The 27,938-nt window shown below is 61.8% G+C and overlaps 1 protein-coding gene across 12 annotated transcripts in view; it reads left to right on the plus strand.

The window, feature by feature from the left end:
- Nucleotides 1–27,938, plus strand: part of MTA1 (metastasis associated 1) — a 45,986-nt gene that overhangs the window by 15,916 nt on the left and 2,132 nt on the right. For 4 of the 12 annotated variants that reach the window (XM_070593001.1, XM_070592995.1, XM_070592996.1 and 1 more), the window contains exons 2-18: nt 2,136–2,203; nt 7,244–7,337; nt 11,578–11,628; nt 12,084–12,210; nt 12,279–12,342; nt 14,914–15,031; nt 18,883–18,985; nt 19,980–20,079; nt 20,744–20,932; nt 22,593–22,667; nt 23,158–23,216; nt 23,601–23,716; nt 23,948–24,099; nt 24,191–24,380; nt 24,515–24,604; nt 25,571–25,723; nt 25,829–25,864. In XM_070593001.1, coding sequence (XP_070449102.1) covers nt 12,101–12,210; nt 12,279–12,342; nt 14,914–15,031; nt 18,883–18,985; nt 19,980–20,079; nt 20,744–20,932; nt 22,593–22,667; nt 23,158–23,216; nt 23,601–23,716; nt 23,948–24,099; nt 24,191–24,380; nt 24,515–24,604; nt 25,571–25,723; nt 25,829–25,864 — 1,555 coding nt within the window. In that variant the 5' untranslated portion in view covers nt 2,136–2,203; nt 7,244–7,337; nt 11,578–11,628; nt 12,084–12,100. Of the gene's footprint in view, nt 1–2,135; nt 2,204–7,243; nt 7,338–11,577; nt 11,629–12,083; nt 12,211–12,278; nt 12,343–14,913; nt 15,032–18,882; nt 18,986–19,979; nt 20,080–20,743; nt 20,933–22,592; nt 22,668–23,157; nt 23,217–23,600; nt 23,717–23,947; nt 24,100–24,190; nt 24,381–24,514; nt 24,605–25,570; nt 25,865–27,938 lie in introns of all 12 variants that reach the window. The other 8 variants (XM_070593002.1, XM_070592997.1, XM_070592999.1 and 5 more) reach the window with 4 other exon arrangements.

Raw genomic sequence — 27,938 nt, forward strand, 5'->3', positions numbered from 1 at the left:
GTGAGCAGCTTTGGCCCCATTAATTTGCCGCTGTTGTGTTTCACTCCCTTGGTTTTTACTCCTTAGAATTTCCTGCCTTCCAGCTTGTTTGTTTTCCCATTTACTGAAGTGTGATCTACATACAGTAAAGTCCGCTCCTCGTAAGTTCTGTGAGTTTTGGGAAATGTGTGCAGTCATGAGAGAGCCCAGTTCCTGCCCCCAGGCCCGAGTGGTCACCCCTCCTGCGGCCTGCAGCCCTGCAGGGTGCCCCCAAGTGTTGTCGGAGCGCAGCGTAACCAGCAGGACTTCAGCTGGGCACTGCCGAGGAGCCTGCCCCTGGACAGCCAGACCCGCTGCTGGTCTGTCTGCTCCCCTCTTGAGGGGAGCATTCAGGTTATTTCCAGTTTGGGGCACATATGAATAATTATTTCAGGTTTAATTTGCTCTTTATCTAGTTGCTTAGAATGAAAGCTTAGAAGATTGATTTGAAACCTTTTTATAAAAATGGCTTTACTGAGATGTCATTTACATGTGATGAAATTCACCCATTTTGAGTGTGCAGTTCTCTGAGTTAGTATTTTCATGAGTTGTACAGGATTGCCACACTGTAAGTTCAGAGCCCTCCCGTCACCCTAAAGCAAGCCTCGCACCCTGAAGTCCCCTCCTGCGGCTCCCTCTGTTTGCAGCTAGCCTCTGAACGGCCCACGAGCACTGGAGCTGGGCTCGCTTTGGATCTTTAGTATCGTTGCTCTTGTTCTGTGGAGCTCTTTGAGGGTGTGGCATGTCTGAGCCCCTCTGTCCTCAGGGTAGCACGTGTGAGCCTGGGGAGCAGTGTTCATAGATGTGTGCCCCCTCAGGTGTGTGCCTGCAGGTGCATCTTCACAGGTGTGCACCCACAGGTGGGTCCCCACAGGCGTATCCTCACAGGTGTGTACCTGAAGGAGTGCATCAGTGGCAGGAGACAGGTGCTTTTTCAGGCCCCTCCACAGGGTCCAGGCAGCACAGGTGGGACCTCCCACGTGGACAGGGCCATGCCTGCTCCTTTGGCATGTGCTCGTCTTCCTGCAGCTTGCCGAATCTGTGCCCAGTTGTGGGCATTTGGGCCATATCCAGGCTTTACTGGATTCCAGCTAAGAGGAACCTCCTGGCTGGCCATCTCCGGCAGGACCTCGGGCCTCCGCCATGGGTGGCGAGTGGCGGGGGGAAGGTGTTCCTGGGCAGTTCGGTGGGGATGGCAGCTTGGCCTGCTTCTCAAGCTGAGCCTTCCCTGATCTGCTCCAGGATGCCTGGAGCATCGAGGCCTTGGCCGGGCAGCCAGGCTGGCAGCTGGGTGGCCTCCCACTGTGGGCATCTTGGGAAATCTTGGGAGACTGCCAGCCTCCCCAGGCCAGAGCCTGACTCTCCCCCTGTGGAGCCTGTGGGAAGGTGGAAAGCACATGTGGTTTCTCTGTGAGGGAAGTTGGTGCTGACCTGATGGTCTAAGGGACCCATTGGGGTGGTGGCGGCACCCTCTGATCTCACGCCTCTGGGAGCCTGACACCGTGCCTGTGCCAGCAAGCTCTGCTTGGTTTCTGTGCCTGCCTCTGCCCAGGAGGCCCAGCCTCAATTTATTTGTAGAGGGACATGGGCGGGGGGGGGTGTGCCTGGAGCCGGAGGAGGAGAGGCAGGGTCCGGTAGCCCCTGGTGTGCTGGCATGGTCTTTGGGGCTGGTGGTGGCACTGCCTGTAGCTGTCCTTCCTGCTCTGGCTGCGTGACTCTCAGGCCACCCTCCAGGCCAGCAGCAGCCTCCTGGGAAGGTGTCCCCAGGGGGAAGCTGCCTGGCCCCCATGCCTCTCCTGGGAGGGACGGACCTCCTGGAGTTGGGACCCCTGGGATGGGGACCCACACTCTGGGCCCTGCCTGGAGCGGCCCCCTCCTGCCTTGTCTCGGGCCCTTGCCTAGCACCCACTGATGGGGTTCTGGGTAGATCATCTTCCCCTGGGGACAGTGGGGACTTCACCTCCTTCATTCGCTCCTGTTCCCCAGCCCCCAGAACTGAGGGTGCGAGTGAGTGGAGTGGGGGGTCTGGGCTTCCCTGGGTCCCTGGGGCGGCAGGTGGTTCTGAGTGTGGCGGGTCCTATGCTGTGGGGTGACACTCTCTCTCTACCTGTTTGCAGACTATGTGTACTTCGAGAATTCCTCCAGCAACCCTTACCTGATCCGGAGAATCGAGGAGCTCAACAAGGTAGCGTGTGTGTGTGCACCTGGCAGCCCTGTCCCTGCTGGTGGGGGGCAGGGTGGACCCGCCTTTCCTGTGGCTCTGCCCCAGGTCGTCATCATGGATGAGACAAAACACGCCCCCAGCCCCTGTGCCATGTTTGCAGGGGCCTGAGGGGCTGCGTGGACTTTGGGACTGGCCTTGGACTGGCCACTGTCTGCTCGGACCTTTGGTGGCTTTGTCCCCAGGATCACTTGCCTAGAACTGGGTCCTCCTCCTTGGAGAGCCCATTAGTGAGGTCCCTGGTGTTGCTTGAGGGACATGCTCAGAGGGTGCCTGAGCAGAACAGAAGTGTTCAGAGGGAGTCCGGATTGGATGATTCTGGAGACCAACCAAAGCCCCAGGGAAGTGGCCTGGGCGACCAGAGCCCGAGGGTCTGCGTGGGGTCCCCACGGCTGGGCATTCCCTGCCTGTCTCCTGCCTCCCTTCCCACTCACTCAGGCCACCCTCCTCCCTGCCACTCCTGGCCGGGGGAGAGTCACGGCAGGTGCTTGCGAGTCTGTCGGGACAAGGTTGTGCTGCCTGAGGCCAGGTGCACCCGGAGCCTGCCTGGGGCCTGGGGGTGTGGAGGGGGTGGGCTTGCGGTTCCAGCCCCGCTCCTCCCCCATCTCAGATTTGGAGTAGGCTCTGTCTTTGGTCAGAGCTTCTCGCATCCTCCTGGCCGGCGGGAACGGGGGGTCTCTCTCTGACCAGGAGGTGTGAGCCGCCTCCTGCCTCTCCTGCTGGCCTCCTGGTTGGAGGCGTTCCTGGCAGAGAGGGCTGGGGGAGAGGGCAGGTGTGTCCCTTCCTTCTCCGTGGACATGGCCACAGTGACGCTGGGTCAGCACGGCCCCTGGCCCTGCAGCTCCTTCCTCCCTGGGCCGCTTCCTTTGATCCCTGACGAGCGGCTGCTGTGCCCCTCTCTGAAGCAGCCCCCCTCCCGGAAGCACCTGTTGTCACTCTTGCTGGCGAGAGGGGCCCCTCTGTGCCTCTTTGAGGCTAGCCCTCAAGAAGCTGCTTTCTTGGACCTCAGGCTTTGTGACAGCGTGGTTTGCGATTCTTGGGGCGAGGCAGGGATGGAATGGGAGGGTCAGGTGCTAACCCCCAAGGATCAGACTTAGCTGCAGCCGAACCTGACCCCTTGGCCATGCTCGCCAAGGGCCTCTCACTATGTCACCACCATGTCACCACCATGATAGTGTCACCACTGGTCACCACCAGTGGTGTCACCACCACTTGCCAGGACAAGGTGGGGGTGCCCATGCCCTGAAGCCTCAGCCCCAGCTTGAGCCCATCGGGCTGGTTAGACTGACCTGGCAGCTCTTGGAAGGTCTGGGGCCAGATCTGGAAGTGGCAGGGTCCGGGGCAGCGACTGGGACGTCCTGTGGGGCCACTGCACTGCTGGAACCCATGCCCCTGCAGGTGCCTTGTCAGGGGTCCTGCTCACAGCCTCCCCAAGCCTCACGGCCAGCAGGAGAAGGGGCAGCCGGCGTCTGCAGCTGAAACGGGAGCGAGTGGTCACCTCTCTGCTTGTGTTGGCATACATTCACTTGGGGACATGAGGAGACAGGGATGAGATTCCTCAAATGGCAGTGGAGCACAGCTGGAGGAGGCTAGGGGTCCACCATGTCCTCTTGAGTCTCTATAGTGACAGGTGGTTGCTGGCAAGTGGGGCCATGGCAGCCCGGTCTTCTTGGGGCACGGGGCAGGCAACACCCCAGGGCAGGCGGCACCCAATGGCAGGGGCCTTAAGTGCCTTCGGTGACGGGGTTCCAAAGGTCTTTCCCCTCGCTCTTGCCATGATGTGCAGAGGGCAGATCACACAGTTGGGGCCGTGGCGTCTGCTCATGACAGCCACGTGTGTGACGGCAAGATATAGACAGAGCATTGACTGCCTACAGTGGTGGCAATGGTTGGTGCTGTGTCGAGCTCCTGCTCAGGGCCAAGACCATGGGACCTCTGTGTTTGTGTGCTGTAGTCTCTCCGACAGACCAGGTCAGAGGGTGGGGCGGCTGAGGGACTTGCCAGAGGTCCTGCCCCCAGCAGAGCAGGAGATGATATAGTGGTGGGAAATTCCAGGATTCCTGAGGCGGGAACACAGCTAGGGGGCTTCTAGGTAGGCACCGCCACCTGAACATACTCTGTTCTCTTGCTCTCGACATCCCCTAGAATAGCAGGAAAGCAATGCCAGGGTTCTGCACCCCAAAGATGGAGAGAATGGGAGGTGTGGACGCAGATTTGGAAACAGGAAAGCTCCTGCTCCCCAGGTGTGGTGGTAGGAACGGTACTCACCTGCAGGGCTTGGCCCAGGTACCACTGAGGCAGCTGGTGTGGGTCGAGAACACAGAAGGCCTCCCAGCCTTCACAGCTCACGGGAGCAGGCTGGGTGAACCAGAGGCTGGAGTTGTTCCAGGAAGGCTGTTAACGTGAAGACTGGTCAAGACAAACCGGGAAGAGGAGCTGATGCAGGGAGCAGAAGAAAAGTAAAAGCAGAGAAAGCACTCCTCTCCTCAGAGAAGCAGGATGGGGATGCTGTGAAACGGGAAGATCTGGAGAGTTAGGAAGAGGCCTGACAGTTATTAGCAGAAATAAAGAATGGAGTGATAAAGCTGGGGACAGAGGCTGGGACGAAGGCACTGAGAGACTAGGAGAGAAACAGAGGTCCAACATCCAGATAGAAGGAGCTGTAGGAACCAGGGGCCCTGCGGACAGAGGGACCCGAGAAAGTGCCCCTCAGCCCCTGCTGCTGACAGGAGCACGGGGGACAGCGTGGAATTCGAGGTGAGTTTGAGGACGAGCGGTGAGGGTTAGGTTTGGAGTGTGGAGTGTGGGGATCTCAGGAGAGCGCAGCAGAAAGGCAGGAGAGATGGGGCTGCCGACCCCAAGGTCTGGATGATGGAAGGGACAGGCCTGGGGGGTCTCCTCCACTCCCCCCACACACAAAGCCTGTCCCCGAGCGACGGTCGCCCCATGCAGGTGGGCAACAGACGAGGCGCCCTGCAGTTGCCCAGCCTTCCACCCGGAGGCCCTTTGGGACCCCAGCATGGGGCAGGGGACCGAGCACATTGAGGAGACAGGTCGTAGTTGTGAGAGACTGAGGCTCCCGGGATCTGGGGGGAGCACCGGAGAGGGTTCCAGAAGCCTTGGGGTCCTGGATGTTGCCTGAGCTGGGCTCACATAGGTGCACCTGGAGAGCAGAGTGGGGAACAGACGGGGGAAACGCATGTTCTCGGGGGGCCGGGGTGCAGGTCCCAGCAGCCAGAGGGGTAAGACCTGTTCAACCCCTGGGGCATTCAGCCAGGACCCTGGAAGGGGTGCAGCCTAGAGTGGGGCTGCTGTAGGTCAGCCTTGGAGGGAGGGGCCACAATGCGTCAGAGAAAGAGGGTGTGTGGCTGCAGACCCCACAGACCCCGCCAGGTGCGCAGTGTGTCAGCACACCTGGAAACTTAGGGGATATGGATAAACGCCCTGAAAACACAAGGCGAAAATGGTTTCCAAAGGACCGAATTATGACTACTATTTAATTTAAAGTTTTAGTGGTCATTGTTTTAGATTTGTCCTAGATTGCTTCTGTGGTCCTGTCTCAGTATTGGGTATATGTGTTGTGTTGAATGTCCCTTGTCATTTCAAACACAGCAGACGGTTTCTGGAACTGTTTCTAGGAGGTACTTTTTGATCTGGGGTTCACGGCTTGGGCAAAACCTTAAATGCCTCTGAAAACTGAAAATGTTTACAAGTCTTTAACAGCCATTTTGACAAATTGTGGTTTTAAAAACTTAGCCTTCCTACGGTAAAGCTGGGCGCCACCTTCAAGCACCCTGAAGAGTCCTTTATTCTTTTTGTATTCTTTCCTGGTCTGCACTGAGGGTGACCGTCGTCGGTGAGCATGTGGCCGTGTTTGTGGTGAACTCGCAAAGCAGCACGGTTGATAATCCTTTTAATTAGTGCTCTCAGGTGTGAAGGTCTTGAAACTGTTGAAAGATTACTCGTCTAATGGACTCAAATAAGGAAAAACTAAATACTTTTCTTAAAGACAGTTTTGTTTAATGTTATAAGTGTTTGTACACTAAATCTATAATGGTTAGAATTGTGATACAAACCTTGCATTATTATAAAAAATTCTATAACTCCTGTTAGTTCAAAAAAGATACTTTCTTCCTATGAGGTTATTTACCCTCCAGGCTTCCTCAGCATCCTGGCTCCCTCTGTTCTCTTTCTGTACTTAGTAGGCTGTTTGCAAGCCCTTAACATTGGCCCTGCGCATCGGCTGCGCGGCTTCCACAGCTGTTGCAGTCGCGGCAGCGTTCCCCCTCGTGCTGGTGTGCAGGCGGCCAGCTCCAAGTCCCAGCTGTTTCCCGTGCGGATCCAGATCCCAGGGCCCTCCTCTCCCCTGGCAGCAGGGGTTTGCTCGCTGGGAGTGACGGAGCCCAGCGGTCGGCTGTCCTCGATCATGCCCCTCTGCCTGCCGGAGAGCAAGGGGTGGCTCCAAGGCTGAAGGCAGAGCGAGGTTTGGCTGAACACTGGTCACAGCTTTCCTTTCCCAGGGCCGGGGGTCACCCAGGTTCCGGCCCCACGCAAGCAAGGCCTCGGGGAGGGACTCGGAGGCCCAGTCCCCCTCACGGCAAGGAGGCGGAGGGGGTGGAAGAGCCCGGCAGGCAGTGGCTCTCGTGTCCTGCCTCCTCAGGGCCGAGTTCTGGGGGGCAGGCTTGGCATTAGGAGGGGCCGGGGTCCACCTGGTGTTCTCAGGTGGCACCCGAGGGAGGAGGAGGGGCAGAGACTGGCCTGAGGACCTGAGTGTGTCCCCTCCTGGATCAGAAGTGCCACTGCCCCTCAGCTCACAGGAACGCTGGGCCCACTCAGAGGGCCTCGGCATGCTCTGGGGTTGGCTCCTCTCGAGTGCCCATCGCGGGTCACACCCCAGGTCCTAGGCAGGGGTTGCCCCTCCTGGGAGCCGCGAGTGCCGTCTGGTGGTGTTTCCACCCCAGGCTGGGGCCCGTGCGTTCCTCACGCCGTGCCTTGCTGTTGCAGACGGCCAACGGGAACGTGGAGGCCAAGGTGGTGTGCTTCTACAGGAGGCGGGACATCTCCAGCGCCCTCATCGCCCTGGCTGACAAGCACGCAAGTGAGTCTGGGCCTTTCTGGGGGGTGGCCCTGCCCGTCCCGGTGTGTGGCTCTTGTGGTCCTGACCCTCCCTCTTTGCTCTCCCGGCCTCCCCTCTCCCTCTGCAGCCACAGCCTTGGGCTCTGGGCCCCGGTTGGGGTTAAGGAAGTCCCAGTGTGGCCCCTTGGGGCCTCCCTGCGCCCTGTGCTTTTCTGAGAAGCTGGGCCTGTCACAAGCTTGTCTGGGGTGTGGCTGGCTGACACTTACATGAGGTTTTTTCCTAATGTGATTAATGTTGGAGGCTTTTCAAATCCAGTTGGACGATTCCTTGGGTGTTATGGGGTGGGGGGGCGTGGGGCCAAGGCTGCTGCTGGTCCAGATGTTTCCTTTGATGTTTTGAATAGTGTTTTCAGGAACCAAGTCTCCCTCTATTTACGATTCAAACCTAAGTCTAAGAAACACTGACTCCAGGGACCCTTAACCAGCTCAACATGAGCATCAGAAGCTTCTGGCCCACGAGGTGCGCTCAGGCTCGTCTCCTTATCAGGGGCTGGTGTTCTTACTCTAACACAGCCTCCACAGACTGCTGGACCAGTCCACATCTGCTTCCATGTGGGAAACATTACTTCAGAGTCTCGGCTGCCCTGTGTCCTCCACGCATCTGGGGCCAGAGAAGCCCATAGAGGCCTGTGTCCCAGATGCAGTGTTATGTCGGTTCCACATGGCCCCTCCTTCTGCTGACGAGGTGGGAGGTTCCAAGGTCTCCCACCTGGGGGTGGGATCTGCCCAAGAATATGACTGTCCCTGGTCCCCCAGACTCTTGACCACAGGGCTGCCCTGGGCCAGCCTTGCTGCCAGGCCGTCCATCCTGGGGACAGTTACATTTCTTGTCCTGAGTTTGTCAAGTTTCATCCCTGACTCTGCTCTTGTCACTGAGATGGGCAAAGGTCCCCCACTTGTGGGCCACCCCTTGCTAATCCTGGCTCCTCTGGGTGGAGGCCAGGCATGGGAGAGCTGGGACCTCCCAGCAATGGCCAGCCGGCTGGGCCTCACCCAGGCTCCAGGTCAAGGCGGGGACTCAGGCAGGAGTCCTTCTGAGTGAGAGGCAAGACACCCAGGTTGGGTGGCCTGGGACTGGGTCTTCCTAGGCTTCAGGGATGAAGGTGTGGGGTGAAGGAAGAAGCATTTAGGGCCTCATGTCCCTGCCTTACAGCTAGAGCCCTGTTCCCAGCACCCTGGGTGGGATGGAGTCTTCAGCTATCCTCAGGGTCAGCCCTGCTGGGCTGGGCCCCAGGACAGGCCCCTATGCTGCACAGGGGTGGATGAGCTCCTGGGAGAGCCCCACAGGCTGTAGGATGTGAGCTGGCTCCAAGGGAGCAGCCATTTCTTTGCTGGCCTTATCTGGCTTCCTGGGAGCATAGGATCCTGGGTGGTATTTGCCCGAGGGCCATGGTCGCCAGAACAGCCGTGGGTCTGGGCCATGGTGCATTTTACACCACCTTGTAGTTTTTCTGGCCTTTGTGCCCTTTGGGTCTTATTTCATTAGCGGTATCCTCGTGATGCAAGTGGCTCTGTGTCCAATGGTAAACGAAGCTTGCCCGGAGAGGGAAGCATTAGAGGCGGGGTGCAGTGGCCCCTTGACTCTGACCCTAAAGTCTGTGCCCACCACCCCCACACTGTGACCTCCAGGTGTCAAGGAAAAGAGCTGGGGAGTCCCTGGGGTCTGCAAGCTGCATGTTCCAGGGCAGTGGTCCCTGTGGTCACTGGCCCTGCAGGTGTCAGCGAGGCTGGTTCCTGTTCCATGCTGTCAGGACGCTGATGGGGGCCTCAGGGAGTGGGCTGCCAGGCCGTGGACCTGCTGGCCCATGTGGCTCAGGACGGCAAGTCTCACCATCGACTCGGGTATCAAGGACTGGAGACCTGCTCCTTACCTGTGTCCACTGCCCAGCCCAGAGCAATCGCAGTCTTCACCCCATTGGTACATGGTGGCACACTGTGTCCATTGGCCCGGAGAGTCTGGGCCAGTGGTTTGATGGTTCTGTGGCCCCATGGGCCCAGGCTCTCCTGCTGTCAGGCACCCCCAGGTCAGCTCCTGGCCGAGAGGGTTCCAGGAGGAGCTCGGCTGGCCGTTACGTGACAGGAGCTGTTGGAGGGGCAGGTTTTCAGAAGCGCCACGTTGGAGTTGTTGGGACTGGGACTTGGCAGCATCCCAACTGAGGCAGTGGCCCTGAGGTGCTGGCGGAGCCCCTGATGCCATAATTCCTGGAGAGCTACCCCGGGAGGCCTGTCCGCAGCCGGCTCTGCGCATGTAAAGTTACGTGCTGTGGACTAAAAGCCAAGCTGCAGGGAGCGCAGGTCATACATGATGGTCTGCTGCTCTGCCGAGGCCACCAGCTCGCCTAGCTCGGTGCAGGAGCCCATCCGTTTCTCGGGAGTCTCCATCCTCTGTACCAGCTGCCCTGTCTCGCAGTGATTCCTGCAGGAGCTACCGTCCATGGGGCCACCTCTCCCGGTGTGCTCATGTGAGCTGTGGCCAGGGTGAGGCTGGTCCATCCTGCTGCCTAGGGCCCTGCTCAGCGTCGCCGGACAGGTGTGAGGACAGTCTGGGGGCTGTTGTGGCAGGAGGGACGGAGCCCATGGGAGCCCCTTGCTCCATCAAGGAGGCCTCTGGCCCACACAGTCAGATTAGCAGCTAGGGTTTCTTCTAGGCCTGAGACAGAAGCCCCCACCTTACTCCTGTCAGGGTGTCTGGCCCCCAGGTGGGCCAGACGCCCCTGTGCTGCACAGGCCGCCCTGCGGCAGTGAAGCCCCTCTCCCGACACTCATCCCAAGGTCTCCCAGGCTGCCATCCGCTCAGGCCTGGACCTTCATGGGGACCAGAACAGCTGACTTGGGCCATAGAGACCGCAGCCGTAGCCCCCTGCCCTGAGGCGTGCGTGCACATGCGCACGCGCAGAGCTGCCCTTCTGAGAGCAAGACCTTGCCCTGACAGAATGGCAGGCACAGGTGACAGGCCCTCCCTGAAGCCCTCCGGATGAGCTGCGGGGGCTCAGGATGGCTGGTGGGGTGTGTACTGAGTCTGCCTGTGCCTTGGGGCTGAGCCTGGGGCTCACTCTGCCGCCTGCCCCTGGGCTAAGCCCCTGGACTCCTGGAGGCCGCGTACCCCTGCACCATGCAGGCTCGAGGGCTGGCCAGCCCAGAGGAGTGCTGGGCAGGGACAGGCCCGTGGGGAGGCTGGAGGCCAGCCTGATGCAAGTCCTGGACATTCCCGGGCCCCCTCCTCACCCTGCTGGTCCAGGCTGGGGAGGGGCTGTGTCTGTGGGCCTGAAATGGGTGCTGCCCACAGGGACCTTGGCCAGCAGGGCCCAGGATGACAGCCTCTGGTCCTTGTTCCTAGCTGTGCTGCCTGGGCCAGTGGTACTGTCACAGGGCGAGCTTCTAGGCACTAGTGACGTCCCCAGTCTGGGGGTGCACTGTGCTCGTGGGGTCTCTGGGAGTGGGCGGGGAGGTGACAGGCTCAGCGGTGTGGATACTGTGGCTCCTGTGGCCCATCATCTGGAGCTGCCTACCCCCCAGCCCCCAACCCTGGCCTCTGTCTAAACTCCTAATGGCTGGGGTCCTGGGCCTTCCTGGGGACTGTGGCAGTTGAGGGGACTCTCCGCAGCCACCACAGGGGGGCAGCAGAGGGCTGTGCATGAGGAGAGGGAAGGGGGTGCCTGGGTGGGGAGTGGCCAGGGGAGGGTGCGCAGGGACAGCTGGCAGCATGGCTCCATGCCCCGCCCCTGCCTCTGGGGCCTGGGATAGGGTGGGGGTTAGCTACATGTCTGGCAGCTCCCTTGGATGCTGTCCAGAGCGTGGCCGAGCTGCACATGCTCCTGCACTGTGTCGTGCCTCCCTGTCCCCTGCACCACTGCAGCTCCCACCGTGCCTTTAGGGGCACCACACACCCCAGGGGAGTGTGCCAGGGGTCTGCCTCATGGAGGCCGCCCTGCGTCCCACTCCCCACACACATGAGTTTCAGGATCTCCCCGTGGACATCGCTGTCCCAGCCCTGGAGGCGTGGTCAGGGCCCCCAGCACCAGAGCGGGTGGGTGGGTGGCTGAGGTTGGCTGGATGGGATGTCCAGAGGCCCGGGTATTTTCCGGCTTTGGCCGGTGGTCTTCACTCCCCTCCAGGAGGCCGGCGCCCATGTCTGCCCTGCCTCCCCGCCTCGAAGCCTTATTGCTAACCTACGCTCTGGGTGCTGTCTGTCTGTTCTATAGCCTTGTCAGTCTGCTATAAAACCGGACCAGGGGCCGACAACGGCGAGGAAGGTAAGACTGCCTCTGCAGGTGGGTCCTCGTGTCTGTGTGCTGCTGCGGGGGCACCTGGCCGCCTGCCTGCCCGTCTCTGCACTCTTGCCGCAGCTCGCCGCAGGGTCCTGCTGGTGCCAGGAGGGGTATGAGGCAGAAACTGTCCCAGCCTTGGGCTCCGCAGTGGGCATCTGCCCTCCCATCCCCACTGGGGATGGCTTCTGCCTCATTTTCCCTTCTGCTCTGTTGCCTGCTGCTTCTGAGGCTGACACAAGACGCTGTCTTCTGTCTCCCCGTCCTGCTGCCCGGGGTCTGGGCTTTCGGGGTGCCTGGGCGTGGACGGGCACATGGGCACCAGGGCGTCTGCTGGGGGCCTGCAGGGAGCTCCGTGGCCACCCCGGGTCGGGCAAGGGGAGGGGTGTGCAGCCGGTTGGCGGGCCTTTGCAGGGCCGGCTGACGGGCTCTTTGTCCTTCAGGAGAAATCGAGGAGGAAATGGAGAACCCAGAAATGGTGGACCTGCCTGAGAAGCTCAAGCACCAGTTGCGGCATCGGGAGCTGTTCCTCTCGCGACAGCTGGAGTCGCTGCCTGCCACCCACATCAGGTACGCAGGGCCGGGCAGGCGCGAGGGGTCTGCCCCTCCTCCTCTGACAGCGCATCCTTGTCTTGCAGGGGAAAGTGCAGCGTCACCCTGCTCAACGAGACCGAGTCTCTCAAGTCCTACCTGGAGCGAGAGGTGAGGTTGGCCGCTGGGGTCCCCCGACGCTGCGGGCTCGGGCCTCCTGGTGCGTGGAGGTGGAGCCTGGGCCCCATCCCCCCGCTGCTGGCCTCTGCTAGGCTGGGTGAGGAGATGCTTCTCCCACCTCACTCTGGGCCCAGACCCTTCCCTGCCCGCAGCACCCTGATACCAGGCGCTGGCCACCTCCCTTCCCGCTGTCCTGTGCAGCCCCCCTCCAGAGTGATGTCTGCTCCCTCCACCCGGCAGGATCTGGGATGGGCACAGTTGGCGCGTTCCCTCTGGAACGGCTTGTCTTGGAGCGATAATGATGGAGGCTCGCACTCTCACAGCAGACATGTGGCCATGCAGCCATCCAGACCACTGCCTCGAGCCCTAACGGTGTTGACCCAGAACCCTGCTGGCTGGTTGACAAGAAGGGTTTCTAAGTTGGTAAAATCAGAAATGTCACTGCTGCCAGGGACTTGGGGCCGGGGCCTTGGGACCAACCTCCCTCCCCCACGGACAAGAACTGGTGACCCCCATACACTGTAGGATGCTACCCACCCGGTGCCATCCACTCCCTGAGTTGAAACAACCGAAAATGTCTCCAGATAGTGGACATGCCCCGGCGGGCCGTGGTGCCCCAGTGAGAGCCGCCGTCCTGGGGATGAGAGACGGCCAGCTGGGATCTGGAGCAGCTGGGGTACATTAGTTACGTGGAGGGATGGGTGGCCGTGTAAGGAGACTCCTGGGGTCAGCTGAGGAGTGGGTGTGTTTTTGTCCCGGCTTCGGGGCCTGAGGCCCCTCCCCACGTGTCCCCATGGAGCCCTTGGGTCTCCTAAGAGACCTCCCTCAGCCCACTCTGCCTGTGGCCGCCCCACAGCTCTGCACCTCCAACTCAACACTCCTTGCAGAAGTGTCATCGTCTGTGGGTGGCACCACTTATTCTTGCCACAGGCCCCTCCCACTATGCACAGTCCGCCTCATCGTGGAGCTCAGGGGGACACGGTGGGTGGGCAACAGACTACGGATGAGAACAGGAGATGGCAGTCTGGCGAGGGTCTCCCGGTGCTGTGGCTGCATCCGGGGTCTGGCTCAGGGAAGCTGTCAGGAAACAGTGCCTGCAATCAGTCCTGAAGCACAGGCCGGGCTCGGCCAGGGCAGCAGGGGCTCCGGGGGGACACCATGCACCAGCACTTTGGGAGAAGGCCACCTGGAGCCTGGTGCTCCGGGAAGAGAAGGGCTGGGCGTGACCAGAAAGACCCCTTAGTGACAACCACACAGGAAGTGATGCGGAGAGGTGCTGGTGAACGAAAAGGCTCGGTGTGAACAGCTGGCCTCTGGCAAGCATGTGTGTGCCATGTCACATGTACACAGAAGCAGCTTTGGACCGACATTCGGGGACCGTGCGCGTCTCCAGGTGGTGGGGCCGGGGGTGCCTGCCTGTTTGCACTCGCCTGCTGGGGAAGCACATCAGTCTCACACGATGAGGAAGCAGGCTGCCAGTTGGGGGCTGGGCATCCTGACACCCCCGACTCGCAGCACGGCCTTCCCTCCGCAGGTCTGAGCGGCCGCGCCCGGAGCAGTGCGTCCCGTCCCCGTCAGGCATCAGGCCGGCCTCGCAGGCAGGCGTTAGTCGACACAGGCTCACACCAGAGGAAGACGTGCAGAGGGAGCAGCAGGGGCAGTTTATTAACTTAAAGAAACACAGAACAGGTGGCAGGCTGAGGTGGCCGCGGGCGGGTTTGGAACAGAGCGGATAGAGCAAGGGCTAGAGAAGCAGCCAAAGAGGCGCCCAGGGAGGTAAAGTGGGGGCTCAGGGCGAGTGGAGCCCCAGGCACACGGGCGCCCAGACCCCGAGTGTACCCCGCTGAGACCTCCGGTCAAAGGCCTAGGTCAGCAGGCTTGCTGTTCAAAAACAATCCAGTCCAGCTTGACGCGTTTCCAAGAAACACGAGTGAACGCTGGGACTCAGCGCCGGACGGCAAAGGGCCGGGAAGGCTGGGTTGTGCAAATTCCAGGCGGAGCAGCTTGGTACCCGGCGAGTTAGGGGAAGATGGGCTTAGAGGCAGAGGCTGGAGTTGCGATGAGCGGGGCACGGCCTGCAACTCCGCTGACAGCTCTGGGCATCGAGTCCAGAACATTCTGTAACTCCTCATTTGTGTATGTCTCCTGTGACAACCCACACGAAAACCGCACCATCTTCTCGAAGGACGTGCCCAGAATCTGTCGGATTTATCCCTAGATGACTTAGGATTTTGGTTGCTATTAAACACTTTTATAAACTGAGCTTTCGAGCTGTCGCTGCTGATAGAAGGGCAGCAGTTTGGGGGTGTTGGTCATGCCCAGTGGCCTCAGCCAGTGCTCTTGCTGAATCTGGTGATCTGTCAGCTGTTGGCGGGTTCTAAACAGGCCATCCTCTTGTGCTGTGGTTACATCGGCATCTGTCCTGATTCTCCGTTTTTGTGTATTTTCCCCAGTGTCCTGACCTCCACCGCGAGCTCCAACGGCAGTGGGGCCCCACTGTGGGCTCTAGCGAGGCCTCCTCGGCGCCACGTGCTGACGCCTGTCCCGTGTGATGTTTTTCAGGATTTCTTCTTCTATTCTCTAGTCTACGACCCACAGCAGAAGACCCTCCTGGCTGATAAAGGAGAGATTCGCGTAGGGAACCGGTACCAGGCGGACATCACTGACCTGTTAAAAGAAGGTAGGACAGGGAGGCCTCAGCCCCAGGCACAGGGAGGCTGGGGGTGGCCCGGAGCATGTGCAGGGGTTGTTTTGGAAGTTGGGGGTGGCAGCCAGCGTCCCCACCCCGGCGGGCCACGTCATGAGGCCATCCCTGGCACAGGGAGATCATTTTCTTTGGCTGTTGTTGTTTTTGTAACTTCTTTAAAGCTCTTTTTCTCTTCGCAAACCTTTGTTGGGTGGACTTGCCCATTTGGCTGAGTTCTGCCAGTGGGTGTGGCCTCCGAGAAACCCGCCATGCGCCCAGGGCATGTGGTGCCCAGCTCCCCTGCCCGTCCCTCAGTCCTTCAGCAGCCTGGGGGTCGTGGGTGGGCTGGAACCCTTTCTTCCCGGCCCGTCCTGTCCCCTAACGAAGCGCAGGCGGGATGTGGAGTCCATGGCGAGCGGCTGGGAGGCACGCTTCTGGCAGAGAAAGTCCACGTTTCATCTGACAGTTGTGACCAACTGTTTGCTGGCTTCTACTTGGTGACACATAAGACGATGCTGCGTCTCGCTCTGTGAATGCTCGAGGCCCTGAAAGCAGTGGCCACACTTGGGCAGCCTACATCCTGTCCTCCTTGGAGGTGCCAGGGGCTGGGGAGAGTGGGTGGGCACCGAGCCCCCGGCACAGTGGGTCAGGCTCCTGTGGTGCCCAACCAGGCCGGGCGGCTGAGAGCTGCCCGCCGGCCAAGCCGCCTCCCGTAGCTGCCCTCAGCTCAGGAGATCCCCCTACCTCCTGTCGTCTGGCCTCCCCCTTCTCATGGTTACTGGTCACTTACTTCCCGCTGTCCCTGGCTGTGTCATCGTTTCCTGTGAAAGTAGCATTTAGCCGTTAGCTGTGAGCTGGCCTGACGGCCACACCGTGTGGCTCGTGGGCTCCAGGGGTGGTTCTGATACTGTCTCACGTGAGCCCTCCCCTCTGTGGAGCTGGTCCTGGCCTTGGTCTGCGTCCTCCGGAGTGTGAGGGGTCTGCTTGACGGCCAGGCCCCGAGGCCACGCTCGGACCCACTGTTCTCTTGGGCCCCTTGGGTGCCCTCCTCCGTGTGCCCCAAGGTTCTTCTGCTGAGCCTGCCCTGGAGCCTTGAGGGCTGTGGCCGGTCGCTGCTCCTGACCCCTTGGTCCTCAGAGAAAGCCCAGCAGGCGACTCCCGGTGTTTGTCATGTGGGGCCAGCTGGACGGGGTGGGACCAGAGCTGGGTGCTCTGCTCCTCCGTCTCCCTCCTCTCCATTTCCCCCGTCACGTATATCTCTAAGAATCTTGTATAAATGCCGGACTTTCCTCTTCTTAGACCTCCTGTCCTCCTCGGGATGTGCTGTCCGGTCTCTCGGAGGCTGGTCTGCTTGTTTCAAATGTTGATGCTGGCTCGCATGCGTTACTTCCTTCAACGCACGCCTCTCATGCACACATACACGCCGTGCACAGGCTCACACACCCGCTTCCGCCTGTTGGGTCTGGTCTCTTCTTTGTCTTGGGGGCTCCTGCCTGTCTGGTCAGACGAGAGAAGGAGGCATTAAGTAGGGGTGGCAGGAAGCCGTGTGGCGGGTGGTCACACCAGGATGTGTGCGGTGCCCTCCAACCATCCGTGCACGTCTGTCTCTGTCCCGCGTGTGGCAAGGCTGCCCTCTCTTCTGGCCCAGGTGCTCTGCCCTTTGCCGGCCCTTTTGGGCCTTCACTGTCACTTCTCGGGGCTCTCCTGAGTGCCTGTGCCCCACTTCTACCTGACCACGCAGTGGTCTCCCTGCTGCAGCCCCTCCCTGAGTGAGCTGGGCCCCATCCCCCTGCCGTGGGCGCTGTTGGTGCGAGGGCGCCACCCCAGAACCGCCATCCTCCAGCAGCTCGAAGTGCTTCCCAGGCCCACGCCATCCTGAAGCTGGGTCTCTGGCGGTGTCGCGTCCCACCTTCCCAGCCTGGCTGAGGGTAAAGGACCTGGTGAGGGCACGTCCACTTGGAAATTCGAGAGGCTATGTGAAACCAAAGGAGGCCACAGCCTGGGCTGGGCTGTCAGAGGCCCTCACCATCCCGAGCAGTGGCCTCAGGGCTTGGTGGGAGGACATACCTTGTCGCCTCTGCGCAGCCGGCCACCTCAGATCCTTGATCTGCTCTCGGGGTGCCAGGCTTGGGTCGAAAGGGGTGGGAGGCCCTGACCAAGGCCCTGCCTGCGGTGCAGGGGCCGTGGTCAGTGTCCCTGCAGGCCTGCCTCCTCCTGGAGCCCAGGACCCTTTCCAGTGACCAAAGTGACACACCTGCCTTTAATGCATTTGGATTTCGAAGTGGACGCGCTGTGACGGCCAGCGTCGAGGCAGCCTGGTGCGGAAGGCAGATGGGCATTGTGGCGGGCTGTGCTTGTGGCTCTGGGCTCCGCTGCCTGGCAGTCACTGGGAGCCGGTGTGGCCTGCAGACCCGATGCCAGGAGGAGCTAGACCCTAGCTTCCCTGGTGCCCACTTGTCCTCTGGTGAGGGGTCTTAGGGCAGCGTCCCCACCAGGAAGGAGCCCACCCACGACACCGGGAAAATCCCAGCTGTGCTTGTCCTGCAGACACCGTGTTGCATGTTTCGCCTCACAGCCGCCAGGACCCTGGCCTCCAGGGTGACTGTGGGGGATGTGCCCTTACCGCCCCCCCGCCCCGACCGATCCATCCTGCGTGTCTGCAGTGTGGGGCTTCTCCATGAGCCCCCTGGCCCAGCAGCCTCCCCAGGCCTGGTCAGGCCTCACCTTCCCCGTGGCGTGCTTCCTTGGTGACTTTGAGCTGCTCCCAGCCCCGCTCAAGGCCCCCGCTCACACCAGGCCCCCCAGTGGGCTTGCTGAGCTCTGTGAGGGGTCCCCGTCTTTGTCTGGGGGTTCGTTGTCACCAAGAGCAAAGGGGCTGAGTGATGTCACACGCAGTCTGAGAGCCTGAGCTGAATGGTGGGTGTGGCCTCGGCCAGGAAACTGGACACAGACCGTTATGGGGCATCTTCCTGGTTCCGGCCTGGTTCTGCTGGGATGTGGATTCTCCTGAGGGCTCTTGTGGCACCCCTGTCCTGTGCTCTGAGTAAAGGTTACTTTCTCAGAGGCCATCCCGCCCTCGCCGATTCTGGAGCAGTCAGCATTGGCTGCTCCCCAGGATGGAAACCCCCCAAACAGCCGTGGCTGCACAGAGCCCCACTGGCTGGCTGCAGGGTTAGGAGTGGCCAGGCTGGGGTGCGGGGGCTCTCGCCTGGGAAGAAAAGATGGACTGAAACAGTCCTTTTTGGCACTGGGAAGGTCCTTGGGTGGCATGTCCACATCTGGACCATGTTGATGTCGGACCGTGAGTGCTGCCACTGGGGACAGAGAACAGCCGCCCGGAAACACGCAGTCGCTCGGAATAAAACCTTGATTAAACAAAAACCGAGCCGCCTCTGCCCACCTTGGTCACAGCTGGCTGTTTCTGCTGTGGTGCCCTGAGTGGGGCTGGGGTCCTGCCTCAGGGGTGCTCACCCAGGCCCTCCCGACATCTCCTGTCTTCAAGCTCCTCCACCCAAGGGCCCATGGTCACTCCAGCCCCTGGGTGTGCACTGTTTCCAGCTGTGAAAATGCATGGAGTACGGAGCATGTGCCTGCAGCTCCGCACTCCCTCAGTGTGCACGCGCATGTGTGTGCGCATGCACTCTGGCTGGAGCCTCCTGGGCCCACTTGGTCCTCCCCTACCCAGCATCTCCCAGCATCCGGGCAGGAGGGCATGTGGCCAGTGGACCATTGTCCCATCAACCCTTGGAAGCAGGCAGACTTTTGGCTGTGGCAGACCTTGCCGAAGCTGTGGGGGTCTTCTCACGGCCTGTGTTGGTCTCACTGGCTGCATTTCTTCCTGGTAGGCGAGGAGGATGGCCGAGACCAGTCCAAACTGGAGACCAAGGTGTGGGAGGCACACAACCCGCTCATAGACAAGCAGATCGACCAGTTCCTGGTGGTGGCCCGGTGAGTTTGGGGTGCCAGGGATGGCAGGAGGACTCAGCCTGGAGGGTTGCCTCCTTGCCCTGCTGTGGGTGTTGGGGACATGGGGGCCCTGGTGTCTGTCCTGCAGGGGATCGCCCAGTGAGGAGCGTGGGAGCTCACAGGGGTCCTCACTCTGTTGAGACCCCCTTGGAATTCCCAAGGAGGCCTGGCTGAGTCTGGCCCAGCTCTTCCCTGGATGTGGGGATGGCTCTTGGCTGCTGACTCTGCTGCTGGGTCCCTGCAGGTCCTCGGGCAGCTCTGGCTTTGAGGGGCTGGGCAAGTGCACCCACCCATGTCCCTCAGGGGCCACCTGCTGGCAGAGGCTGAGCAGGCTGGGTGCAGACCGGGCTTTCCCCTCAGGCCTCAGATGGACAGGGCCTTGTCTAGCTCTGCCAGCCTTGGAGACAGGTGGAGGCAGCCAGGAGGGAAGGGCGGTGCCTCGTGCCCCCTTATGGCATGAGAGTGGCAGCGCTCCAAGGAGCATTTTCTGCCCAGGCAGACCCCCAGGTGGTGCCGGGGCTGGGGCGGTGGGAGGGGAGTCCTGCGAGCACACGGTGGGCCAGCCCAGAAGGCTCCTATGTGTCTCAGCTGGGCCGGGCGCCCTTGGGGACAGCGTGGAAACGGGTCCTGGGCTTTCACTGTGGAGGGGGAGCCTCGTGGTCCTCTTTCCTGAGATGAGCTCTGCGGGATGCCCAGGACGTGAGGTCTCAGCGCTGCACAGCCCGACGCAGAGCCAGTGGCTCTCTGTCAGCCGTCTGTGGGTTAGGGTAGGGAGCTTTTCAGTTGATGCCCATGAGGTTTCTGTTCCTGGTGCCCGGGGCTGCTCTGGTCAGCTGGCCCCTGGGTGCTGCTCTGGCGGTGTGAGCACTGTCTGCTCCCCTGGCCGGCCATGTCTCCTCCCCTGGCCGGCCATGTCTCTGCGTGTCTTCACGTCTCCTGCTGTCCAGCTCCAGCGGTCAGTGTCTCTCCTCCCCAGCTCCGTGGGCACCTTTGCACGGGCCCTGGACTGCAGCAGCTCTGTCCGCCAGCCCAGCCTGCACATGAGTGCCGCGGCTGCCTCCCGGGACATCACCCTGGTGAGTGGGATGCCCTCAGCCCCAGGTGTCTGCACCGGTCCAGCACCCAGCCTCGCCCTGCACATTCTCAGGCCCTGCTGGGACCTGCCGTGCTATGGGCTGTCCTGTCCCCGCCCTGCTCCTTCACACTCCTCTGTCTTGGGGGGCAACTGTACCTTCCAGAAGATGGCTTACCCGCCAGGGCCGACCCTTCTCGCGTGCACAGGCCCACTATGCCTGGGCCACTTTCCCCTGGGGTCACTGCATCAGCCTGGGGAGGTGGGGATGGCAGCAAGAAAGCAAGTGGATCACTCACTGTCTGCTGGTTCCACATGCCTGGGATGGGCCCCTGTGCCCTCCTGCACTCCCCACCATGCTGGTGGGGACCCCAGGCACGGGGCCTCCCTCGGGTCCTCTGGAGGGGCTCTCCCTGTCAGGGCAGCCCAGGAGCAAGCCAGCCTCTGTCTCTTCTACTCCGAGCAGCTCTGTTCTCCCCATATCTCCCCGGGCCCCAGCCGCCCCTTGGGACCAGCCTTGTCTCCTCCTGGTAGGGAGAGGTGGTGAGCCCACATGGGGCTCTGGTATCCTTGTGACAGCCCGGTCATGGCCTGAGTCGTCCCCTGCCATGGGGTGGGGCACGGTCAGTGCAGTGGAGCCCGGGTGACCCCCTCTTCTCCTGCCGCAGTTCCACGCCATGGACACGCTGCACAAGAGTGTGTACGATGTCGCCAAGGCCATCTCGGCGCTGGTGCCGCAGGGCGGGCCCGTGCTCTGCAGGGACGAGATGGAGGAGTGGTCAGCCTCAGAGGCCAGCCTTTTCGAGGAGGCCCTGGAGAAGTATGGGAAAGATTTCACAGACATTCAGCAAGATTTTGTGAGTACTGTGGGGTGGGCTCAGGATCCCACCCTCCCCGCAGGGCCACAGCGTGTCCGTTCCCATCATCTGTTAGCAGCTCCTGAGTTGATGTGCAGAGGTGCCTGGCGCTGCCTGGGCTAAGAGTGCACATGCACCTGGGCGAGCCGTTGGTCCAGGGGCAGCACTGGGGTCCCCGGGTCCTCTCTGGCACTTACAGGCCCGAGCTCGTTGGAGTTTGTTAATTTGGTTTTGTTGGTTGTTAACTAGCTGAGCCTCTCATTATGTGTCCTTGTCTTGTGTCCCTTGGAAGTGTCCCCCAGTGAGCCTGGGGGAATCCCAGCCAGGCAGGGCCGGTGCCCTCAGGGATACTTCCCCACTTAGATCCCTAAAACACACTTAAACTCATCTGAAGGGAGAGCAGCCTTACCCCACAGCGAACCCGATGGATCCCTCGGAGAGGAACATGTCTAAGCAGAAGGTGGGGGGTGACCACCAGCCCCAAGGAGGGGCCATGCATGGGCTCGCCAGTATCTGATTAGGAGGGTCACCCCACAGTACCAGGCAGAGCTTTGAGAAGCCTCCAGAAGGCAGAAGAAACTACCAAGGGTGGAGAAGTGCTGTTGGTCAAGGCAGCCAGGCCTGCCCCAAGTTGGTCCCCAGAGGGGCCACCGGAGGGACCCGCCAAGGCAAGGGGGCTCCAGGCCCTTGGAGAAGCAGAGTGCAGGGCAAGCAGGGTGTCGCAGGCGGGAGTGTGGCAAGCGCTCTACTGACCTGCCCAGAGAGCTGGCTGCATCCACAAGGCTGACGTGTACATAACTTGCTGAAAACCGAGCGAGGTGAGCAAGACTTTCTCTGACAAAGATGAATCGAGCTGGAGACGGGGCTGGAGGTCAGACTCGAGGCACGAGGCAGCAGGGGCATGTGCCCCCCACTTCACCAACGTCACCCCCGCATGCCAGGGACACGGCAGGGATGTGCCACAGGCGCTGGAGACACGGGGCGGCAGACCCCTCTTGGAGGCCAGCACCTCCTCCTCGGCGACAGGTGAAGTGCCCGCAGTGCCGACACTGCCTGGACTCTGGACTCAGCCAGGCCGGCGTCTCAGACAGACCTCGGCGCCCGAGCGGCGTGCTCGCGGGGAGCCAGTTCTGTGGTGGCACAGCCAGCCCGGAGCAGCAGAGCCTGCGCGGGTGGGAGGGAGGCTCACCACCACCTGGACCAGAACTCAAGCCCTTGGGAATTCGAAGCTGGTGCCCAAAGGAAGCACGAGCTAGAACTCGAGAACACACACGGAATGTTCTGGAGTAACATTGGTGAAGACAGTGCAGACTTAACAGTCTTTGCGCTGTTGACAAGGAGGCGTGTGGAGGGAACGCCAGGACCGTGCACGTGACTGTGGCAGGGGGAGCAAGGACATGCACCTGGGGGCTGAGGTTCAGGTGCTTTAGGGAGGACGGAGCTGAGGCAGGAAGTTCTCGGTTAGATCGCCCGCCCCAGGCGCGGAGTGAGGAGCACTGTGAGAGATGTGGTTTCTCTAAGATGAAGGGCAGCTGGACGGGCGAGGCCCCCAGCCCCCAGGAGGGGTCCCCATGTGTCTTTGCTTCAGGGAAGCCCCATCCTCCTGCGTGGGGGTCAGCGGGGTATCCCACCCCGCCTGATGCGCCCCTTTCTCGCCCAGCTGCCCTGGAAGTCGCTCACCAGCATCATCGAGTACTACTACATGTGGAAGACCACCGACAGATACGTGCAGCAGGTGAGCTGCCCGCCGCCCTCCTCCGCCCCACACACTCCTGGCCAGGGCCCCCTCCGCTGCTCAAGTGTCAGGTCCTGTGTGCATGTCAGGATGACCTCTCCCAAACGTCTTCCTGAGGGTGGGGCTGGCCCAGTGGCGCAGCTAAGTTCACACGTTCTGCTTTGGTGGCCCGGGATTTGCCGGTTCAGATCCCAGGTGTGGACCTACGTACTGCTTGGCAGCCATGCTGTAGCAGGCAGCCCACATATAAGTAGAGGAAGATGAGCACCAATGTTAGCCCAGGGCCAGTCTTCCTCGGCAAAAAGAGGAGGATTGGCAGCAGATGTTAGCTCGGGGCTCATCTTCCTCAAAAAAACCAAAACCAAGCAAATAAAAAAACTCTTCCTGAGGGAGACAGTGGGGGGACACGGATTCACCCCTCCCCATGGCCAGCCCCCTCCCCAGGCCCAGCTTTCTGGCTTCCCTGACCCTCTGGGTTTTGTGTTTTAAGAAACGCTTGAAAGCAGCTGAAGCAGAGAGCAAGTTAAAACAAGTTTATATCCCCAACTAGTAAGTACGCCCTCACAGCACCCCCTCACTATCTCTGGGGGTGGGGGCTGGGTGGGCCCAGGCACAGTGCCGGCGTCAGGTGGTCCCTAGGCAAGTTGGGGTAGGGCCTTGGCCTCCCAGGTAGTTGGGATTCAACTCTGGGCTCAGCTGAGTGCTGGCAGACAGAGCTGGGGTGTAGACAAGGGCTCAGACCTCCGTGGGAGCCACTTCTAGAACTTGAGGGGATAAAGATCGCACAGCTCTGGGTGAGAGGAAGGCCGGCTCCCCTGTGCCGGGGTGTTCTGGATGGGGTCTGCCAGCACCCTGGGAGCCTTGCTGTCTTGGGAGCTGTGCACCAATGGCCTGGCTCCCCCGTGACATCCTCCCTTTCTCCTTTACCCTAAGTAACAAGCCAAATCCAAACCAGATCAGCGTCAATAACGTCAAGGCAGGCGTGGTGAATGGCGCGGGGGCGCCAGGCCAGAGCCCCGGGGCTGGCCGGGCCTGCGAGAGCTGTTACAGTAAGTGCCCCGCCGCCTGGCACCCGGGGCACACCCAGCCCTCAGTGCTGGGCCCTGACCATCCTGGGGGCGGGGGCCACACCCTACCCAGGGAAGCCCTCCTCTCGGGGTCCACGGGGTGCCCGGGCCCGCGGGTGGGGTGGCTCGGCGGGCGGGTGACAGCTGTGGAATGCTCTCTGCCGTCACTGGTTCTGCTTAAGAATCCGTCTATTTCCAACTTTATGTCCGTAGCCACCCAGTCTTACCAGTGGTATTCTTGGGGTCCCCCTAACATGCAGTGTCGTCTCTGCGCATCTTGTTGGACATATTGGAAGAAATATGGTGGCTTGAAAATGCCAACCCGGTTAGATGGAGAGAGGCCAGGACCAAACCGCAGTAACATGGTAAGTGGGCCCCCCTCCCGCCCCACGCGTGGCCACGTGGCCCGGCCCTCGGTCATGGCGCTGTGTCGGGGCGGCGCGCCCCCTTCCGCAGAGCCCCCACGGCATCCCAGCCCGGAGCAGCGGGAGCCCCAAGTTTGCCATGAAGACGAGACAGGCCTTCTACCTGCACACCACCAAGCTCACGCGGATCGCCCGGCGCCTGTGCCGAGAGATCCTGCGCCCGTGGCACGCCGCCAGGCACCCCTACATGCCCATCAACAGCGCAGCCATCAAGGCCGAATGTGAGTACTCGCCCCCTTCTATGGGAGGGAGACGTCCATGGAGTATGGAGGGGTGGCGGGGCCCCAACGAGAGCTCTTGCCCCTGTGCTCCCCTCGTGCATGCCCAGCCCCTCACACCGCACGGCCCCCCACAGGCACAGCCCGGCTGCCTGAAGCTTCCCAGAGCCCACTGGTGCTGAAGCAGGCCGTGCGGAAGCCGCTGGAAGCCGTGCTTCGGTATCTCGGTAAGCCTGCCCCATCCCCAGTACCACGTGGGCGGCCAGGGGCCAGGCTGCCTGTAGGGAGGAGAGCCACCCTCGATGCTACCAGTGCTGAGCGTGCACCTCCTACTGTGCCAGGCTCAGGTGGGGCCCTTCAGGCTTGAGCTGCTGTGTCCTGCAGTCCCTGTGGGTCTGGGGCCCAGGGTTTGGGTTGGGCACAGCTGCTCCTTGATGCCTGTGGGCCAGGCTGGTGTCTGCTGCAGGCCCACAGCTAGGCGGGAGGTACGCACACCCAGCCAGCAGCCTCACTCTGAGGGCCTTCATGGCCTGGGACCCTGAGCATCTCAGCTGGCACCGCTTCTTGGCACAGCTTTGCCCTCCATCCGGCCACCATGGGGGGCTCTGGCCGGAGGGCTGGTGCTCGCTGCTCTGCTGGGCCCGGGGGGGGTGCGGCTCATGAGTCAGTCCCTCCCGGCATGGAGGTGACTTTCCTTCCATGAAGGACATTCCAGAACAGTGAGCTAAGTGTGTTCTGCACAGACACAAGTGGCTTTGGCATCACTCGCTGTCTGGGGTCTTGGTCCTTGGGCTGGCTTCGCCCCATCCTGTGGGAGGAGGTGGCCTCTGGCTCCTGAGAGCCACCAAGGGCTGGGAGCCCTGGCAGGTGCAGGCCTGTGCCTCCAGGGCTGGCCTAGCCAGGCCATTAATTCATCATCTGGCCAGCGGCCAGCCCCCTGCCATCAGCTCCGGTGGTCTGGACCTGGAGGCCTCTAATGGGCCTGCCTGTTTATGGGCCTGCGTCTGGAACCTGTAAGCTGCTGACAGTTGCCCAGTGATCCAGCTGGTTGGCTGTGGCCAAGGGGCCGAGGTCCTGGCCCCACCAGGCTGTCCCCTGGTGGGCCCTGGTCACCCTCAGTCGGGGTGGGGCCGAGAGGGCTGCCATAGCCATTTGCTCCCCACAAAGCGACCCTGTCTGCGTTGCTCCGACAGAGACCCACCCCCGTCCCCCCAAGCCTGACCCCGTGAAGAACGTGTCCGGCGTGCTCAGTGGCCTGACTCCCGCCAAGGCAGCCCCCGTCATCAACAATGGCTCCCCCACCATCCTGGGCAAGAGGAGCTATGAGCAGCACAACGGGGTGGACGGTGAGTCCGGCGGGGCCAGGCGGGGCCGTGGCGCTCGGCCAACGCAGTGCCCGCGTCCGCTGACCGTGCTCTCTCTCCCTCTCTCCCACCGTCGGGCGCTGCCAGGCAACATGAAGAAGCGCCTCTTGATGCCCAGTAGGGGTAAGGCCCGGGGCGGCCGCTGGCGGGGCGCGGTGCCTGCCCTCTGTCGGTGCTTGTGTGCTGTGCTCTCGTGTGCCTGGGGCACGGCGGGCGGCCCAGGCCACGTCCACGGGGCAGTCCACACAGGCCGGCTGCGCCCCTCCTGAGTCCCTGGTCACCTGGCCAAGAGCCAAGCTCTGCCCCGTGGGCCCTGACTCACCCAAGTGCCATCTCCTGCCCGGGGGCCTCTGGCTCATGGGCCGTCCTGTCCTTCCTGGCCCGGCACCCGGTCAGTGGACTGTCCTCGCTTGTGTGGCCCTGGTGCCCCCGCCGCCCACCTGTGCTGTCTGCCATCGCACTGTGACCACTCGCATGCCATCAGCCTCAGTTCGCGTGGCCGCCTGCGCTGTGCCTGCAACTCTCGTGTGCGCTCCTGCCTGGTGGGGGGCTGTGGGACCCCGGCCCCACCAGGGGGCAGATAGGACAGAGCCGTGGCATGGTCAGCATGGATGGGGGAGGTGTGCGAGGCCCAGGTGAACGCCAGGCCAGGGCCTCCCCGGGAGGCGTGCCCAGGGGTGAGGGGTCCTGGAACTGAGGCAGCACACCCTCTCCTGAGTGGAGCAGCATGCTTGAGGAAGGGGACTGAGGCCTGCAGACGGTACACGGGGCAGGCCGCCTGGGGACCCTCCTGCCATCAAGTGCCTAGTTGGCGGTGGCCTCAGGAGGGGACTCCTAATCATCTGGTCTCCACGGCCATTGCTCCCCCCACTGACCCAGGCCTCTGCTTTTGCCTCTTAGCTGGGTGAGGGGCGTCGTGGGCTCAGGGGTTCCAGCGTGGGGTGCTAGGAGAGGGGTGACTCTGGTGGCGGTGTGGGGCTTGTCAGCCCTGGAGGCCCCAGCACCCTGCAGGGTCAGCCTATGGCAGGCTCCATGTGGGAGAGAGGTGGATGGAACCGAAGGGAAGAGCACAGCAAGTGCGCTCAGTTGCCTTCTGCTAGCCCCTCGCGACAGGAGTGTCAGGGTCACCCCAGCACCCTGGGTGAGCCAGCATGGATGTCCCCCTCCTCAAGCTCAGGACTGGCCCCTTGAGGGCTGGCTAAGGTGGTGGGCCAGATTCCATCGTCTCCCAGGACCTGTGGGCAGCGGGCAGCGGCTGCAGCCTAGCCTCATGCCCTAGGCATTCTCTCTCTCAGCTGCATCTGGGAGCGTCGGCAGGCGTGCCCTGTGGGGTCAGCAGCAGCTCTGCTGCCAGGTTCTGCCACCTCTCTCCATCTGGACACAGGCTTTCTCGCCTACCCCAGGCCCCCCATTCTCCTGCTGCCTCCATCCATGAGCCCCTTGTAGGGGCTCCCTGTCGCCCTGGCCCTGCCCACCTAATGCTGGTCACCCCATAGCCATCTGGCGAGGGGCTGCTGCAGGGCCGGTCTCGGCAGCAAGGTCTGCCCCACCAGGGGCAGCCTGGGGACAGTCTGATCAGACACTCCCGAAGTGGAAGTGGGTACTCATCTAAGGCATCTTTGGGCTTTTGGGCTTGTTTTGTAAAAAGCTGTCAACAAAAGGGATCAAGTCTATTTACTCCTGTCGGTTTTCTCAAAATCCATGCACTTCAGCACCGACTTGAGTTCCACTGTGCAGGCCCCGAGGAGCACGGGCAGTGGTGCACCTCCTCGTGCAAGCCCGCTGAGTCCACCACTGGACCCCTGGGGTGCCATAGGACCACCCGGGCTGGGGGGCACCAGCACAGATGGGTGGGCAGGCGTGAGCTGAGCTCTGGTTAGGGGCCCGGCCCCACTGCAGCGCTGGGACCATAACTCACCAACCTGGCCCCGCCATGCGCTCCGCTCTGCTCCGCTCCACATCTGCCTCCCTCAGCCGCCAGCGCACATGATCACTCTAACCTAAACCTGTGTTTTCTTCCCTCCGCGAACCCTGGTTCTGATAGGCACTTACCTGGGTAAGTAGCACTTGGCCCGGGGGCTGCAGGCCAGGTGCTGTGGCCATCCCTCCGCCCCTCCGGCGCCCCAGGCCAGGAGGTGGTGTGCAGCTGGAAGAGGGCGGGACAGCTCTTTTCTGCTCCTCAAGAGATGAGCCTGAC

Source organism: Equus przewalskii, chromosome 25, assembly GCF_037783145.1.
Source record: "Equus przewalskii isolate Varuska chromosome 25, EquPr2, whole genome shotgun sequence".
NCBI classification, from domain to species: Eukaryota; Metazoa; Chordata; class Mammalia; order Perissodactyla; family Equidae; genus Equus; species Equus przewalskii.